This window comes from Equus przewalskii, chromosome 8, assembly GCF_037783145.1.
Source record: "Equus przewalskii isolate Varuska chromosome 8, EquPr2, whole genome shotgun sequence".
Classification (NCBI taxonomy): Eukaryota; Metazoa; Chordata; class Mammalia; order Perissodactyla; family Equidae; genus Equus; species Equus przewalskii.
In genome coordinates, this window is record NC_091838.1 from 64930092 (window position 1) to 64948541 (window position 18450).

The following is an 18450-nucleotide window of genomic DNA, read 5'->3' on the forward strand; positions in this document are numbered from 1 at the left end:
TCATGCACAGATTTTGAAATGCTGTATTTTATGTTTAGGATCTTAAAACTTCAAGGGGTCTATTTGAAGAAATGAAGAAAACAGCAAACAATAATGTTGTACAGGTAAATAAATTATCCCCAAGAAACTGCATTCCATTACATTGCTATTCTATTTCAGGGTAGGTAAGATGCTGTTAAATATGTAGTAGGAACACTCTTTAAAATACTTCATATTAGACTTATGCAAGCAGAGTATTTAGTGATGTTTAATAGTTTGCTCTGTTAACAAGAGTTTCTAAAATTATTTTACGAAAGAAAAATTAAAAAATAAATAACCCAAAGAGCTAGAAAAATTAGTCCATTTTGATCAGTGGTTTTCAAAGTTTGGTTTAATTTTTTTGTAGCGACCCATTGAATACATTTTCAAATAAAGGTGAGAAAGTAGAAAACAATCTTCTTTTTGTGCAGTGAGAATAATTATTGTACTCTGCAGTGAAAGTCCAGCAAAACAGGCTCTTCAGTTAAAAAATAAAATGCCTTTTTTAAGGTAAAATATGTTTTAAGATTTTGACATGTATTTTTTATTTTAAATTTTCTACCACACTCTGTTGAAGTTTTAACAGTATTTTTTATCACTTGTGTTTTCAATAGAAATGTACCATAATCATATTTTTTCTCCCCTTAGGTAATTGAATGGGAATTAGAAAAGACAAGCAAGAAATAACACAGAATGATTCTCTTTGGACGATTATGAATTGGGCGGAGCTTTTAATCACTACTTCCTTAATTATAAAAAAGTATCAATTTTAATCAAAGAATAGATATTATGTCTCTAAAGAATTTCATATATATCCTATATTTATATACGTAGTTTTGAGGATTCTCAGTTATGGTATTTTTAATTGTATACTTATTTTATTATTTCATTATATTTTAATTTTTAAAGTTAATATTTTTATATATGTGTTTAAAATTTTACTCTTGGTTATTTAATTATTCCAATAAATAGAAAATACATTTCTTTACTTCATGGTAAATCTCTTTATTTTCACTGAGTCCTGAGTAAGACATTGCCAATACTTTTCTCATGTGTTCCAACAGCATAATTCATTGGACAGCTCCTGACTTAGAAAATATTGGCAAAAAAAATTCACACAGGTAGCCATCTTCCCTTACCGCTGCCCTAGATCCACCACTGTTGGAGCTATTAATGTTTATTTGGGATCAAAAATGAAGAAAGGGCAGAATTGTGAGAATAAAGCATAGTGAAGATAACATACAGACTCCCAGAAAAAAATATCTTTTCCCATGGTAGAAAATCTGGAAAATACAGAAAATTCAAGAAAAGTGAAAAAAATTCCAACATTGCCACCACTATTAATATTTTTTAAATATATATGTAATTAGTTTTCAAGTATTTTCAAAATTGAGGTCATATGTGTATATATGTGTGTTTATACATGTGTATTAATTTATAGCCTACTTTTCATTTAACAATGTGTCATGAATTTTATATCATATATCATTACTTATAACTGCTTAATACAAATGAATCACAATTTGTTTAACAATCCCCATTGTTAGACATATAGGTTCAGTTTTTTCCCTATTATAAAAAAAACCTTTAATGAATCTTCCTAGTACATCAATGATTATTTCCTTAGTATAACTTTTTAGGAGTGAAATTTGTGGGTCTTAATCTTTTTGGTGGTATTTCCAAATTGCCTTTCTGAGATATCAGTTTACACACCCCCCAGCAGAGTCTCTCTTTCCTTTTCTAGTAACTGAAAATAATAAGGGTGAACATTTTTTTTTAATATGTTGTCTACTCTTTGTCCATTTTTATTTTGGATAGTTTTACTTTTTCCTACTGGTTTGTAAGGGTTCTTATATATTAAGGATATTAGCCCTTTGTTATTTTGTTTATGGTGTGTTCTGAAACTTTTAGTTTCTTTTTTGGGGAAGATTAGCCCTGAGCTAACATCTGCTGCCAATCCTCCTCTTTTTGCTGAGGAAGACTGGCCCTGAGCGCACAACCATGCCCATCTTCCTCTACTTTATATGTGGGACGCCCACCACAGCATGGCTTGACAAGCAGTGCATCTGGGATCCGAACCGGTGAACCCCAGGCAGCCAAAGCGGAACATGGGAACTTAACCGGTGCACCACCAGGCCAGCCCCTGAAATTTTTAGTTTTTATACAGTCAAATCTAGCATCTTTTTCTTTTTTTGTAAGGAAGATTGGCCCTGTGCTAACATCTGTTGCCAATCTTCTTCTTTTTGCTTGAGGAAGATTGTCTGCTAAGCTAACATCTGTGCCAATCTTCCTCTATTTTATGTGGGTTGCTACCACTGCGTGCCTTGATGAGTAGTGCTGGCTCCACACCCAGGATCTGAACCTGCGAACCCCAGGCCACCAAAGTGGAGGGTGTGAACTTAACCACTGCACCACTGGGCTGGCCCCTAGCGTCTTTTTCTTTATAATTTCTTCCATTTAAAGAAATTTGCTTAATGCATATGCTTGTTTTGCCTATCCAATAAAAGGCTTTCTATACCTTAAAGTCAAAGCTAATGTTTTCAGAGAGTGTTTTTAGGGTTTCATGAGCCGTTGATTTGAAATGGCCCCTTTTTGCCTGAACTTTTCACTATCCGAAGATATTTGGAGGGAGCCAATATTTAAAGACTCCATTAGTCAGCAAACATTGTCTTCTAAAATGCTAGACTAACAGGCTATTTTTAGTGTACAGTCATTCAGTCAGACTAATAAGCATTTGTAAGGCGGATGGGACTAGTTGGTTTTAAAGGACAAAGGGTTAAATCAGATGATTTGAAAACATGTACCTGGGAACGGAGTAATAATCATTGGAAAGAAAAACTCAAAGGCTCCATTTCCTCTTCTAAAAGTGGAGAAAGTAGTGCTGACGTCACAGGGTTCATGTAAGGATGATAATAATAGCTAACATTTGTTGAATGCTAACTACGAGCCAGGCATTACACTAAGCATTTATGAGCTTGCTATCTCCTAACAACTATCTGAGGCAGAGATTTCCCATCTTACAGATAAGAACTTGAAGCCCAGCAGGATTAAGTGTTGTGTTAGATCTGGGGTCACTTAGCTCAGAAGTTACAGAGCCAGAATGGGAATTTGTATTTGCTGAACCACACGGCATGTCTAATCGTAGAAGCTCGGCAAGTGTTGGCTTATTCATCTCTTTTGTTTTTATTCCTTTCTTCCAAGACCCCAGTTTTCTACTATACTTAATAATATTATAGATTAAAATGAGTTTGAAGATAACTTGTAAACCTGATACCATTTATAATATTTCTTTAAGTGGATGTGTTCAGAGTTTCAAGGAGATGGATAAAATTTGTAATGCTGTTTGAAATGTAGCATACATAAATTATATGTCAATTAACCTGACCAAAAGCGAAAGCAAGAGCATAAACAAAAAATGTGAATGGATCACTGATCAAAAGGACATAAAATAACCAAATAATTTTGAAAAAACGAACAAAGTTGGAGGACATTACTTTATTTCAGGATTTACCAAAAAAGGTATAGTAATCAAGACAATTTGATATTGGAATAAGTATATAGATCAATGGAAGAGAATAAAAGCTCAGAGTTATACCCACACACTAAACATTCCATTGAGGAAAGAAAGGTCTTTTCAAGAAATGGAGCTTGAGCAAGTGGGTATCCATCCATACGGAAAAATAAATGAACCTCAACCATGACCTCACACCATGTGCAAATATTAACTTGATATGAATCATAATCCTAGATTTAAAATAAAACTTCTAGAAGAAAACATAGAAAAATCTTCATCATCCTTGGAATAAAACAGCGATTTCTTAGGACCCGAAAGCATAAACGATAAATTTAAAAAATAATAAATTGTACTTCAAAATTAAAACGTACTACTTTTGGAAAGACAAATTAAGAAAATGTAAGCCTTAAGTTGGGAAAAATTATTTGCAGTACATGTATCTGACAAAAGACTTTTATTTAGAAAATATAAAGAACTCTTACAGCTTAATAATAAGGCATAACCCAGATTTTTCTTAATAGGCAAAGGATTTGAAAAACATTTCACAAAAGAAGACATAGGAATGGCAATAAACACATGCAAAGATGCTCAGCATCATCAGTCATCAAGGGAATGCAAATTAAAACTATAAAGAGATGCCACTAAACACCCACTAGAGTGGATAAAATTTTAAAACTGACAATGCCATGTCTTGGTAACTATTTGGAGCATTTGGAAATCTCCTGCATTGCTGGTGGGAATGGAAGATGCTGTAATCACTTTGGAAGACATTTGACTATTTCTTATATAATTAAGTTTATACTTAACTATATGACTCAGCCCTTCCACTATTTACTCAAGATAAATTAAAACATATGTCTATCTAAAGAGTTGAACCTAAATCCTCATACCATCTTAATTCTCCATAGCACCACACTGGAAACAACCCAATGTCCATCAGCAAGCGAATGGATAAACAAATTATAAAATATCCGATGGTGGAATAATACTCATCAAGATAAAGGAACAGATTAAAATATGCAGCAACATGGATGACCCTCAAAACATTATGCCAGAAATATGAAAAGCTAGAAAAGGCAAATACAGAGTCACAGAAAGCAAAAAATGGTTTCCTGGGGCCAGATGTTGGAGTGACTGGGAAGTGGCACAGGAAATTTTTATCGTGATGTAAATGTTCCATATCCTGGTGATGTGGTTACACTGGATATACATTTATCAAAACTCATCAAACTGTATACTTAAAACTATTGCATGCTGTATAACATGGACACTAGAGCCTTCTCTGAGACATTTGGCTCAAGAAAATCACTCTGCCTTGATTTCCTTTTTAAATTTTATTGTCCTATCAAAGTCCCTTTGTTCATATGCCCAGATAATTAGGAGAGAAACCCCAGATCCAATCTACTTGATTGATTTTTTTTTTTTTTTTTTTGGAGGGAGATTAGTGCTGAGCTAACGTCTGCTGCCAATCCTCCTCTTCTTCCTGAGGAAGACTGGCCCTGAGCTAACATCATGCCCATCTTCCTCTACTTTATACGTGGGACGCCTGCCACAGCATGGCTTGCCAAGCTGTGCCATGTCCACACCCAGGATACAAACTGGCCAACCCCGGGCCGCCAAAGTGGATCATGCCCACTTAACCGCTGCGCCACCGGGCCGGCCCCATGATTAAATTTTTGTATTCTCTGTTGTATTAGGTTGAACCATATGAAGCTACCAATAGCCAACCATTTTCACCCTCAAGTCAGTTTCAAAGAAACTTACTTAAAGTTTTCACGTTGTTGTGGACTCTTCATCCCTAGTTCCCAGCCACTTTCATCACCAAGTTTGGCTTCCAGGAGTGTGGTGCATTTACTGCAGCTTTGCTTGCCACGTGAGGCTAGTGAGTCTTAGGAGTGTGAGTGGGTGTCGGGGGTGAGGTGGAGCTGTGTGGAGAGAGGCAAGGGAGCCCAGATATTTACTTGCCAAGGAAACACAGAAACTCCAATTCATTTGTGTTTGGGAGGTTTTGTTTTGTTGTAATTACATCCCCAAAGTGGACCAATAATCATGGCTTGGAAAGCTTTTTCAGTCAATTTGATTGATCAAAGAAATTGCTTCCTAAATTTTTAGATGCCTTAGTGGGATTCCAAAGCTTGTCTCTACATTGTCTACAGCAGAGCCTGCACTCCGTCAGGGTGAGAGGTTTTGGCTGGAGCCTTCCTCAGTAGGGCTGCCTGAGAAGGGAAGTTGCAAGCTTTCCCTATCCCTCCACGCCTTCCATATGCAGATTCTACTTTCACTTGACCTCCATGCTGTGCTCAGACTTCATGCCTTTTGTGAACTATCCATAAAAAGTGTATCAAAGTAAAAAGTGGTTACAGATATTTCAAATAAATCTAAAGCATGGGGCCGGCCCAGTGGCATAGTGGTTAAGTTCATGTGCTCTGCTTCGGCAGCCCAGGGTTTCGAACCCCGGGTGCAGACCTACACACCGATCATCTAGCCATGCTGTGGTGGTGTCCCACATGCAAAATAGCGGAAGACTGGCACAGATGTTAGCTCAGTGACATCAGGCAATCTCCCTCAGGCAAAAAGGAGGAAGATTGGCAACATGTTAGCTCAAGGCCAATCTTCCTCACCAAAAAAATAAATAAGTAAAAATCTGAAAGCAGGCACAAAGGAGAGACCTAAAGGGCCCAAAAATTTGAGGTCAATTTTTGACCCTGTGAGGGCATTGAGCAAGCAACTTCTGGCAAATACCTCTTGGTATAAGATAAAACTTATGAAAGAAGAGGCAGGCTGGGTTGAAATACAGCTGCACAGACTTTGGGGCTATTCCAGGAGAACCCAGCTGACCAGTTGCTCTGCCTTTCTGTAGGGTAAGCACGAGAGGGACCTTAAAGGTATATGAGAGGGAGAATACATCTGAGCTTAGACGTTGGCTATTCTGGGGAGTTATTTACGAGTGCCGGGAATAATTCTGAAAGCTCCCACTCTTTCGAATGAGGCCTTCTTTCTTGGGAAAGAGTGAGCCAGAAGGCCCATAAGCTCAGCTGTGTTACGTCATGATGGTACATTTTGCAAGATTGTTGCCTGCGTAACCTGGAAAGGAGAAGTTGTATCTAATGAGCTGATGAACCTAGTTAAGGTTATTGCCAGGCAGAAAGGTAAAAGTGTCAGGGGGCCACTTATTTGTTTATGTAGCTAAATATGATAAGGTACAAGAAAAGATAGATGAACGAAAGAAGGAATTGTTCAGTTTTCTAGCAGCATTTAGCGGAGATACTGAGATCTTAGGACATTCTGGATCAGAAAATAAAATGGTTTCCCACTTCCAGTCTCTCCAATCAGAAGATTCTCAAAAGTAAGAAATAGCCTCAGGAAAAAGATCAAACCAAAGGTATGGCTATATGATCCGTTATTCAGACCTTAGCCATATTTAAAGTTAATGGTTTAAAAGTAGACCCACTCAGCTAGACAAAGGGCTTTTAAGAATCTTAAGGGTGTTGTCCCACAGCACTCTGACACCCAAAGTAGAGAGAGACCTGTCCTGAAAAGAACTGTGGGTGTGGCTTTCACCTAATGGACTGGACTATAACTTGATACACAGAAAGCCCAGAAAGTATATTTTCAATTAAGATGTAATTCACATACCATAAAATTCACCCTTTAAAGTGTGTAATTCAGTGGGTTTTAGTATATCCACAAAGTTGTGCAATCATAATCACTGTCCACTTCCAGAACATTTTTAACACCCCAAACAGAAATCCCCAATCTACTAGCCGTCATCTCCTCTTCTCCCTTCCCTCAGCCCCTGGCAACCACTAAGCTACTTTCTATCTCTATGGATTTGCCTATTCTGGACATTTTATATAAATGGACTCATACAATATATGGCCTTTTGTGTTTGGCTTCTTTTACTTAGCCTGAGGTTTTCAAGATTCATCCATGTTGTAGCATGTATCGGTATTTCATTCCTTTTTATAGCTGAATGTATGAATCTGCCTCATTTTGTTTATCCATTCATCAGTTGATGGACATTTGGGCTGCTTCCACTTTTTGGCTCTTATGAATAATGCTGCTCTGGACATTGTGTACAAGTTTTCACATAGATGTATGTTTTCGGTTACCTTGGGTATATGCCTAGGAGTGCAATTCCTAGACTATATGGTAATTCCATGTTTAACTTTTTTTTTTTTTAAAGATTTTATTTTTTTCCTTTTTCTCCCCAAAACCCCCCGGTACATAGTTGTGTATTCTTCGTTGTGGGTTCTTCTAGTTGTGGCATGTGGGACGCTGCCTCAGCGTGGTCTGACGAGCAGTGCCATGTCCGCGCCCAGGATTTGAACCAACGAAACACTGGGCCGCCTGCAGCGGAGCGCGCGAACTTAACCACTCGGCCACGGGGCCAGCCCCCCATGTTTAACTTTTTGAGAAAATCATAGACTGTTTTCCAAAGCAACTGCATCATTTGACATTTCTACCAGCAATGTGTTAGGGTTCCAATTTCTCAACATTCTTGCCAACACTTGGTATTATTTATCTTTTTGACAAATGATATGAAGTGTGAAGTGGTATCTTATTGTGGTTTTGATTTGCTTTTCCCTGATAACTAATGATGTTGAGCATCTTTTCACGTGCTTATTGGCCATTACATATCTTCTTTGGAGAAATGTCCACTCAAATCCTTTGACGCTTTTAAAATTTTATTTGTCTTTTTATTGTTGAGTTGTAAGAGTTCTTTATATCTTCTGGATTCTAGTCCCTTATCTGATATGTGATTTGCAAATGTTTTCTCCAAATTGTGTGAGTTGTCTTTTCATTTTGTAGTTTTATGTCTTACATTTAGGTCCATGATCCATTTTGAGTTAATTTTTTTATATGGGGTGAAGAAGAGATCCATCTTCACTCTTTTGCATATAGGTATCCAATTGCCCCAGCCCTCTTTGTTGAAAAGACTATTCTTTCTCCATTGAATTTTCTTGGCAACAGTAAGTCCATAAAATTTTAAGGAATTTGTATCAAAATGAAGAGGCCTCTGAGCCACCAAATTTCAATAGGCAGGAGGCAAGAGGAGACTATTCAGTTGCAAACATGGACTATTTCTTATGGAAAAGAAAGACTATAGGAAGTCAGAACCAAGAGCCCACAGAGCAGATCCAAGCATAATGGAGGAGGGTACCACTCCAAGGTAGCAGAAATGAACCCTGATTCACATTTCCTGCTCTAGAAATGGATAGCTGGTGACATGTGCCCAACTGGATTTCAGAATTACTGTGGACTAATGACTCATCCTTTAATGAAAGGAAGTATCTATTGCAGTTATCTTGTCCCTGCCTCACCATCGTATGTTGGATCTATAGATGGCAGTTAAGTTAGATTTTTTAGGTCACATATTCTAGATTTTAAAATGTCACACCCTAAGTGTCTCAACCATATCTGAATCAGATGAAGATCACGAAATAATGGACTTTAGCCCATATTGGGAAGAAATGAGCACATTCTGCATGTAGAAGGAATGAAAATTACTGTGGCCGGATAGTGGCATGTAGTAGGTTAAATATGGCCTCCAAGGTTTGAGCTCTTCCTGTGAAGAGATAGAGTCTATTTCCTTAGTGCTTGCATCTGGACTGGCAATGTGGCTGCTTTGACCAGTAGAATATGGTATAAATGACATGGTGTGAGATACAGCCTAGGCCTCAAGGACCTTGCAGCTTCTGGTTTGCTTTTGTAGCACTGTGCCCTGAATGGAAGGGAGCCACATAAGGGAACTGGGCTAGCCTACCAGACGACGAGAGGCCATAAGGAAGAGAACTGAGGTGCCCCGTCTAACGCCAGCTGCAAGGCAGTGAGTGAGGCATCTTGGCCTTTCCGGTCCAACAGAAAGCTCCAGCTAAACACAGCCACATGAATGAGCCCCGGCAAAACCAGCAAGGAACTGCCCAGCCAACCCACAGAACAGTGAGAAATAGCACATGGCTTGTTCTAAGCCACTAGGTTGTGAGGTGGTTTGTTTTGCATGAACATTAAGTTCCATTCACATCAAAGAATTCATTGAGAGGGCAAGAGCAAGAAGGAAAGTTGCAAAAAACTTCATTTATTAACGCCTCAGTTTGAAGGCCCTACTTGAAGAAAAACAGAAATAGCTTCCTTTTGGACTGGCTTTGCCTCTCTCGTGAGACCCAGAAAACTTGCAAAGGAAGCAGTTGCTTCACCCCTTGTGCAGGTGAGAATTACAAAACAGAGAAACTGCAATTAGTGAGGCGTTAGTGAGGGTCTTTCCTGGACATTGCCTTTGAGCTCTTGGGAGGAAGTAGGTCTTATTCATCCAAAGAATTACAGTTGAAAGTTACTGAAAATACAACCGGCTTTGTTTCTTGAGAAGAACACTTGAGAAGAACAGAGTTTTCTTTCAACATTCCCAGACCCTGGTCCAAGCCAAGGCAGAATCGCAGCCCTCCGGCCCAGCGCGAGAGCCAGACGGGCTCCTCCTCTGAGACTGGAGTAGAGGCCGTGTCCACGGAGTGCCTTTTCCTCAGTGGGTGGGCTGATTGTGTATCAGTTCGCACTCCTGTCTCTTGTTCCTATTGGGCATTCTTATTTTTCTCCATCCTCCACCTCTGTCCTCCTCGTCTTGCTGGGACACTGTCTGAGCAGTGTTCTCAGTATCAAGTCTTATACTCTTCCAAGAAAAGGCTTTATGTCCAAGGAAAAAGATGAATAGAGGATAAAAGGCCAAGATAGAGGTCCAGCAGCCAAGAGGAGAGGTGCGGGGAGGCAGCATTTCCAGGCAAGCAATTAGTTGGCTTTAAGTGGCAGCAAAAGGTCAAGCAGAGCTGGCTGTGGTGCCTAAGGTTGTGTAAGTGCTCAGAGTCTAGAGACCAGATGATGGCATTGAGGGAAGCTGAGCAGATCCACAGGATGAGCCCAGTACATTAATATAACCTACATGCCCTCAGGACTTTTAACTGATATCCCCTAACTGTAAGATAAAGAAGTAATGATAATGAAATAGTATGCATTTCAATATGGAGATGCTGGGATACAACACACTAAAAGACAAAAGAAGTAGTCAAATATTTGACTTTGACCTCTATTCAGCATGAATGAGGCACATATAAAAGTAGTCAGGTGTTTTCTGTTGGTGACTCAAGTACCATATACACACTTGCTACCAGTGACTTGTTTTTATAAAATATGTTATAAAATGCCCTGAGCAAAACAAAAACACAATCTTTCTTCCATATACATGGTAGTCACCTAGAAAATTGAGAATACATTGAATCAGTCAAAAAAATATTTACATATGTAAAATATAGCCAGGGTCTAGGCTCAAGATAATTACAAATCTTTTTCACCTACATCAATAACTCAGAGGACACAACAATTGTGTGGGCAATGGTTCCATCGGATGTGGGGACTGTCATCACATTGCAGGAAGTCTATCAGCTCTGGCTCTTGTGCAGTAAATACCGATAGCACCCCTCCCACCATCATTGTGACAAGCAAACAACACTAGCACAGATTGCCAAAATGCCCTGCCAGTGCCACTCTTCTTGAGAACCACTTTTTAAAAAACAAATGGAATACATATATGTATCAATATCTATATCTGCATCTTGCATAACTTGCATTTAGAAATTTTGTCCATATTAGCACTTATAAATGAACATTCTTTGTAACAGTTTTAGAATATTCTAATGCATCAGTGTGCCAGGATTCATTTAGCTTTTGATGGTCACATTGATATTTTCAGCTTCTTGTTACAAACAATACTGCAAAGGTGATCCTTACACACCAGTCTTTGTGCACTTGCACAATTATATCTCTAGGATATAATTCTAGGATACAATTGACCTATGAGTTAAAAGGTACATGCATTTTTAAATGTTTTTTTATTTTTTATTTTTATCTATCTATCTATCTATTTTGCTGAGGAAGACTCACCTTGAGCTGACATCTGTGCCAATCTTCCTCTATTTTATACGTGGGTCACTGCCACAGCATGGCTTGTCAAGCGGTGCCATGTCTGCACCCGGGATCAGAACCAGTGAACCCCGGGCTGCTGAAGCAGAATGTGTGCACTTAACCACTGTGCCACCAGGCCGGCCCCCGATGTACATTCATTTTTATATGAATATACTATGTTGCTATATTACTAGCAAATCATATACCCTAAGATACTAAAGTAGTATTGCTAAAATTATAAATAAACTTTGGGCATAATATGCTTGCTGACCTCTAAAGCCTTTTCCAAACTGAGATTCTACAGTTCTAAATGTAATCTCAATACTACTAAATTTTCAAGTAGTAAGAAAGACTTCTCAACCCTGGCCTGTTACATTTTTTACACGCAATTTAAAGAGAAACCAGGTTCTAGTACTACAGAGAATCAGAGTATTCGAAGCTTGGGGTGCAAGTCTAATCCCATGAAAACTTGGTTAAAAATGAGATCCCTAAGCCCCAGGTGAAGACCCATCCTGAAACTATACACAGAAAAAATGCAAAAAAAAATTTGCTAGTGGCATCCACTTTACCCATTAGCACCTTCCGAGGCCAATCTTGGAGGGAGAGAATAGCAGGATGTGTCTGCACACTCCCACAGCCCTCTGCAGCTAACATGAAACCACCAACCAGTCCACCTTATTTGGAGGTGAATATTTATTTAATTCATATATAAATTTTACATGATATCCATGGTGCTATAAACATAGGCACATTTTTTTTTTTAACTCAAGGTACATTCAAAAATTACTCTCTCACCCCAGCCTGCTCCAAGCCCTTCAAGATAGACTATATCTAATATTTGTAAAACAACGGCCCAAAAGGCCATGATCATTAATTTTAGGAGAATCCTTCTGACCGTTAAGACCATTCCTTCTGACTTCAGCCAAGCAGGGTCAACAAGCTTTTGGACAAAGGAGCATATGTTTTTTAGCATTTTAATTCCATCAATTGATAGAATTAATTAAATGCCTCTGCCTTGGCATTTTTTAATAGGTTTATGGTTTCGTTTCTCCTACTTAGTTCAGGTCAGAAAAAACTTGATATCTATATTCCTACTGGCTTTCTTCAAATCCCTATGGGATGGTTTAAAGATAGGTCACCACACCAAAGGGTTCAGCTAACCACATCTACTAACAAATGGGCAGCTTCCCACTAAGTACAAATTAAAACATTATTCATTTGTATTGGTTTGCCCCTAAAGGCACAAACATTGTGAATTTAATAATTCATCCATTCAAATAAGAAGTCAATCGAACACAGAGTGAATTAGACCAAAACAAATTCCCTAAAATGACTGAGTTGATTCATTGGCTGTACCCAGGCATGATCCAGACATATGAGTTTTGTCATTCACAACATTCATAACACACATCAAGACAAGAGTAAAATCTACAGTGTAAAGTCATTGTAACTTGTTGAATTCACAATGAGGAAAAATGAGTATTTGAAATTGATTCATCATAGCCACTCTGATACGATGCACTTTAACTTGGAGGCAAAAAAAAGATTCATATACACGATTCTCTTAGTAAAATTTTCTATTTCTTGCTAATAACACCTTTTAATTCAGAAAATGCATTAATTTTATTCAAATACATTTTTTTCTAAAATATAAATATTTAAATTAAAATTTTATAAATGCAGAGAATGTAGTTTCTGTTGACTCCCCACCCAGATATTAATCAGTCCAAAACTTAAGTGATGAAGAAATAATATTTGTAATTACGATCATTTTAGTTTGTCTATAAATATATATGATCTTTGCAACTTAATTATGAGTAATTAACTCATACTTCATGTAGTACTGAGCACCTTAGATTACATATTGTTGAATTAAACTATTGGCATTAATACATGTATTTTAATATGTTATTTACAATACACAAGTATAATTCTCTTGTATAACAACATTCCAGTGATTTTTGAAAATACATAATGAAAGAGTGCAGTATAATTTACAAATGCATCAAAGCTTTCCTCCAATATTCAGGCTGGGACTCACTCTTGAGCATTTTAAAACAGGAAACAAAACAAAACAAGAAGCCAATATCCTAAAGCTGTGCTTTCCACTGTGTTTAGTCTTGTTTTGTTTTAAAACACTAGCTTCCCAAGATGCTCCAGTAGAAAGGAGTTCTGGAGGTAAGCGCAAGGAATGGCACAGGGGACCCCCCCAGAAGAACCACAATGTGCATTAAAGCGAGGAGACCTGTAATCATGAAATCTGTTGAACATTTCTTAACTCAGTATTTCACAAACATTTTTGATTACCAAACCTCTTATTTTCCCCACCACAAAACACCTCTCAGTCAATGGCCTTTGGAACTAGCATTCCATGATACCTATTATGGGGCAACACTGATCTAAAATAAAACTCTGCAACTCAATAAACGCATACGTCTCAGTGAGCAAAATCACATTCCTTTAAAACAGTTTCACCTTTTAAAGCTCTTTGCATAGGTATTTGCTAAAATATGATTCTGAGAAAACACACAAATCTAACCCAGAACGTTTGTCTATGTAAACTACAGGGGAAAGAAAGATTACAAATGCTTACAGAAATTCTAGAACTAATTTTCAAGGTTTGAGGAAAGTGACTCCAAAATAATAGGTGTATTTTTAGTGAATTCATTTTGAAAGACAAAAACAAAAGCATTAAATCAGTAATACGCTATATGGTGTCTGAAAATATTCTTGTAGAAAAATATCAGGTCATTATATCATTTCCTTGGAATTCCGAAAGAGCATTGGATGCTATCAATACATCTGATTATAATGCTGGGTGTATGCATAAACCCCAGCATCGTTCAGAATTATATGAAGCTGCTCTATTACTGGTTCGAAAATGCATGCATACAAGCACAGGCAGAAATAAGAGTCAATAAATTGCTCAGCACTTCCACTGAAAACCACAAAACAGGGATAATTATTTAACCCCACATGAGTTGTTATATCTATATATATAGCAAATGACAATCTTTTAAAAAATATCCATAATTTGCTTCCTATAAATAAAGCTATCAGTCTTGGTTCTAAGATAGCAGACCTTGGTGTGAATGCAGCCCCAGAATTAATCATCTTCCACGCACAGCACTCTTGAGCAAAGCTTTGCAATTTAAGCAGTCTACTTCGGCTCAGATTCCACCAGCTTACAGCTCAGATCAGTATCTGATGCTTTATTTAATTCTCGCCCAGCATAGGCTAATGAGAACACTTCAGAATCTTCCTACATCGCTGAAAGATAATTCATTAAGAAAAGGTAAAGCTGCTTCATACTTAAATAAAAGGTGGGTTTCCATTTGAAGTACTTTCCTTTCCTTACCAGCTAAAGTCAACTCAATTAGAAGTAGGAAATAAGTCACAATAAAACAAAGGATCATTGTTCCTGGGGGGGGCGGAAAGAGGGGAAAACGCCCATTTCTCATCTCTTCATCCCTTGCTTACCTGGGTGAACCAGTTGCCTAGAACCTGGTATGATTAAGATCTGCACACGCTGTTCTAATTTCATGTCCTTGATTGTCATTATTTAAAAGTTATGCTGTGTATTTCCAATTTCCCTCACTTCTTTACCCTTTGACTGTTCTAAAAAGACAGTTTTATTCCGATGTTCCTTGCGGTGTTTTCTCAGGGTACCCCCTTGTAATTGATGAAATTGACAGAGCAGTCTGGGATAGTTACACGGGACCCTTGGGTTGTAAAGCTGACTGTGGCATGCTGGTGCACTGATGTCTCATGTTACCCTTTCTGGTGGCACTACAGCCTTCCTTTTCTCAAAGGCAAGTCGCCCCTCTGTTCAGGCCACCAAGCCCAGTCTTGTAATCTTAGCTGACAGGAAGGAATGAATGATGAAAACAATTGGCTTGGGGCAGGAATGAAGGTCCAGTTGCTGAAATTGAAAAAGAAGAGAGCATGAGAGATTTTTAAATTAATGCTTGATACAGAATAGCGATTTACACATCAAAAGGATCTGTGTACTTCCTGCTTTTAAGTGTTAACTGGAGCAATTATGTTTTTAAATCCTTGCCCCCCCCCCACCCCACGAGATAAAAAAATCTCTTTGAACTTACTCCTTACATCTCATATATCTCTTTTCTGAAATAGGTTCTGTGAAATTTATATATACCAATAGCATAAATACTGAGGTTGCCTTTCTTGACTGTCTAAACCATTTACTTTTGGTATCACAATAGTGATATTATTTATGTTGGGTTAGGGACAGTGTGAAGCAGTACAGAATTTCACATCTGATGACCAGGTTTGAGTCCTGGTTCTAACAGGTTTTAGATGTGTAATCTTGGACAAGTTACTTAACATTTTTTTCAGTCTTACCTAACTCACGGGGTAATTAGAGTATTAAATGAGATACTGTTTGTGAAAATTCCTTATAAATTCTAAAACGCAGAACCCGTGCTGCTAAGCAGCTGTGTCCTCACTGTCCTACTCTGGACTGTAGTGAGCACGTACATCTCGTGTCTGTTAAGGTCTCTCCTCAAGTCTTCTCCTTGTTGTGTTCCTACAGAGCCAACACGTGGTCAGAGCATAAGAGTCAGGCTGAGTTTTTATCCCCTGACCTAATTCAGGAGAACTGAGGGAGTTGTTCTCAATCTCATCTGCTGTCCCCAGTTCTGCTCTGATGATGCCACCGTTGAGGAGTAACAACCTGAACGCATAATAATAGTATCTAGCGAAGTTAAGATTTTACGTGTCATGCACCAGGCCCTGTGCTAAATATTTTCCACACACTATCTTATTTCATTCTCACAAAATCCTTATGCGATAGCTATTGTTATTATCTCTATGTTTTATACGGGGGACTAAGATGTGGAGAAGTTATAAAGCTTTCTGAGATCATCGATCTTACAGTAAAGACAAAGTGTGGACTCAAATGCATGTCTAATGCCAGAGTCAAGGCTTAACCACAATATTTTGTTTCACTAACACAGAATGCAACTTTTGAGAGTCACCTAAGGATTACCTACTTTGGTCCCTGTATTTTATGGATGAGAAAGACTCAGATCCAAAGAAATAAAAGGACTTGCCCAAGACAATTGGTGCGGTAGTTAAAAGACTCAGAAAGAGAACTTGGGTCTCTTGACCTTCAATTTAATCCATTTCCTACAACTCACCTCTGCTCCCCTCCCCCACACCGGAAAGGCCTGGAACCTGCCTCTTGGGGTTGCTTAGCTACATCCTGGGGGAGCTGGATCTGAACTTGAGCTTATCAGCTTAATGTACTGGCAGCAAGAAGTCAGTTCTTCCTGGATCTTTCAAGTCAGGTCATAACTACAGGCAGAAAGCCTGAAGTTTAAAAGTAAGTGATTTTCCTCATGGGCAAAAATAGCCTTAAATTTTTCAGTCAAGGATAAAACAGGAGACTGCTCCTTGTCCTTTCCCACTTTGCTAGGGTGTAGTCACCTTCAGGAAAAAGTACATGGCTGGGTGATTGATAGAGCAGCCACTGAACTGCAAATATTCTCAGTAAAATGGATTTTCAAATCACTTATTTCCAAACTGGGGCTTCAGGCTAAACTTACTGATTGAAACACACAAATCAACAACAACAACAACAATAACAACAACAACATCCCATAAAATTCTGCAGATCCATTTCTTTTTTGAGGAAGATTAGCCCTGAGCTAACTGCTGCCAATCCTCCTCTTTTTGCTGAGGAAGACTGGCCCTGAGCTAACATCCATGCCCATCTTCCTCTACTTCCTATGTGGGATGCCTACCACAGCATGGCGTGCCAAGCGGTGCCATGTCCATACCCGGGATCCGAACTGGTGAACCCCAGGCTGCTGAAGCAGAACATGCACACTTAACAGCTGCACCACCCGGTCGGCCCCTGCAGATCCATTTTAAAGGTTACAAAAATGACTAGCTGGAAATTGTTTTCAGGAAGTGAGTTCAGATCAACTGTCAGCCACAGGACATGGATGTCGCCATGTCATCAGTCAACTCCTATTAGGTAACTTGAATGGTTTTCAGAGCACTGTCAATATAATCCCACAGGAGAAATGACTGAAATAACTGTGGAGAGATGGGGGTGGGGGGAGCAGGGATTGTGGAAGGCCTGTAGCGGAATTAAAATTACTGGATTTTTAAAACTGAGATCTATCTCTGCATTTTACATATTCCCCATCCCTGTTATCAAGGGGAAGTCAATAAATATTTGCCGATTAACCGGGTGACTAGGGAGGACCTATGTTATTACAAAATCAAGTTCCTCTTGAACGTCTACATTCTTCAGGTTGAATGAGATGCTATGTCTTCCTGAGAAATGCCCAGAACTATGCTTGTTAGAAGGTGGAAGAACATGCTGACAAATAGAAATGGCAAGCAATAGGATATATTGGAGTATATGAGGAAGCCATTTGGTATAAACCTAATTCGGCCTGACTTTGTTTTTTCCAAAAGGGCCTGACTGTGGCCATTGAGCATGCATTGTATATCTGCTTAGACATTTTGAGATAAAGGTGCAACTTCCCTCCGCCTCCCAACATTGGCATCTCCTTAAGGATTAAGCATCTTTCCTTAGGCTGGGAACTGATTGCAGCACTCATCTGTGACCACCCAGCTCAAGGCAACCGACCTGCCACCCTGCTGTGTTCATGAGACAGCAGACCTATCTGCTTTTCCATCAATTGCTGTGCCGACAGAGCAGCCTCGTGACTATTGTAAAAGGGACATTTCAATCATATGTGAAACATCCTCTTTGAGGGTATATAACCACCCTGTATACCCCCACTTCTTTGGAGTGCTCTGTTCTTTTGTGGAAAGACTCTCCCGGGTTATAATCCTCACATTTTAGCTCAGAATAAACTCGCCCAAATTTTCATTTATAGATTGGTTATGGATTATCTTCATTGACAACGCGATTCTTACCCTTCTGTAGAACCGAAGTAATGCACTTTTTCATTACAGAAGGCAGT

The 18450-nt window shown here is 38.6% G+C and overlaps 2 protein-coding genes across 6 annotated transcripts in view; one reads left to right on the plus strand and one right to left on the minus strand.

Moving 5' to 3' along the window:
* The window catches only part of MTBP (MDM2 binding protein), an 81584-nt gene extending 80578 nt beyond the window's left edge, over positions 1-1006 (plus strand). For 3 of the 4 annotated variants that reach the window (XM_008533413.2, XM_070630923.1, XM_008533414.2), the window contains 2 exons: positions 39-104; positions 667-1006. In XM_008533413.2, coding sequence (XP_008531635.2) covers positions 39-104; positions 667-705 — 105 coding nt within the window. In that variant the 3' untranslated portion in view covers positions 706-1006. Of the gene's footprint in view, positions 1-10; positions 105-666 lie in introns of all 4 variants that reach the window. The other variant, XR_011543166.1, reaches the window with a different exon arrangement.
* An 11151-nt stretch (positions 1007-12157) lies between these two features.
* Positions 12158-18450, minus strand: part of SNTB1 (syntrophin beta 1) — a 228187-nt gene continuing 221894 nt past the window's right edge. For both annotated transcript variants that reach the window (XM_070630925.1, XM_070630924.1), the window contains one exon: positions 12158-15404. In XM_070630925.1, coding sequence (XP_070487026.1) covers positions 15312-15404 — 93 coding nt within the window. In that variant the 3' untranslated portion in view covers positions 12158-15311. The remainder of the gene's footprint in view (positions 15405-18450) is intronic.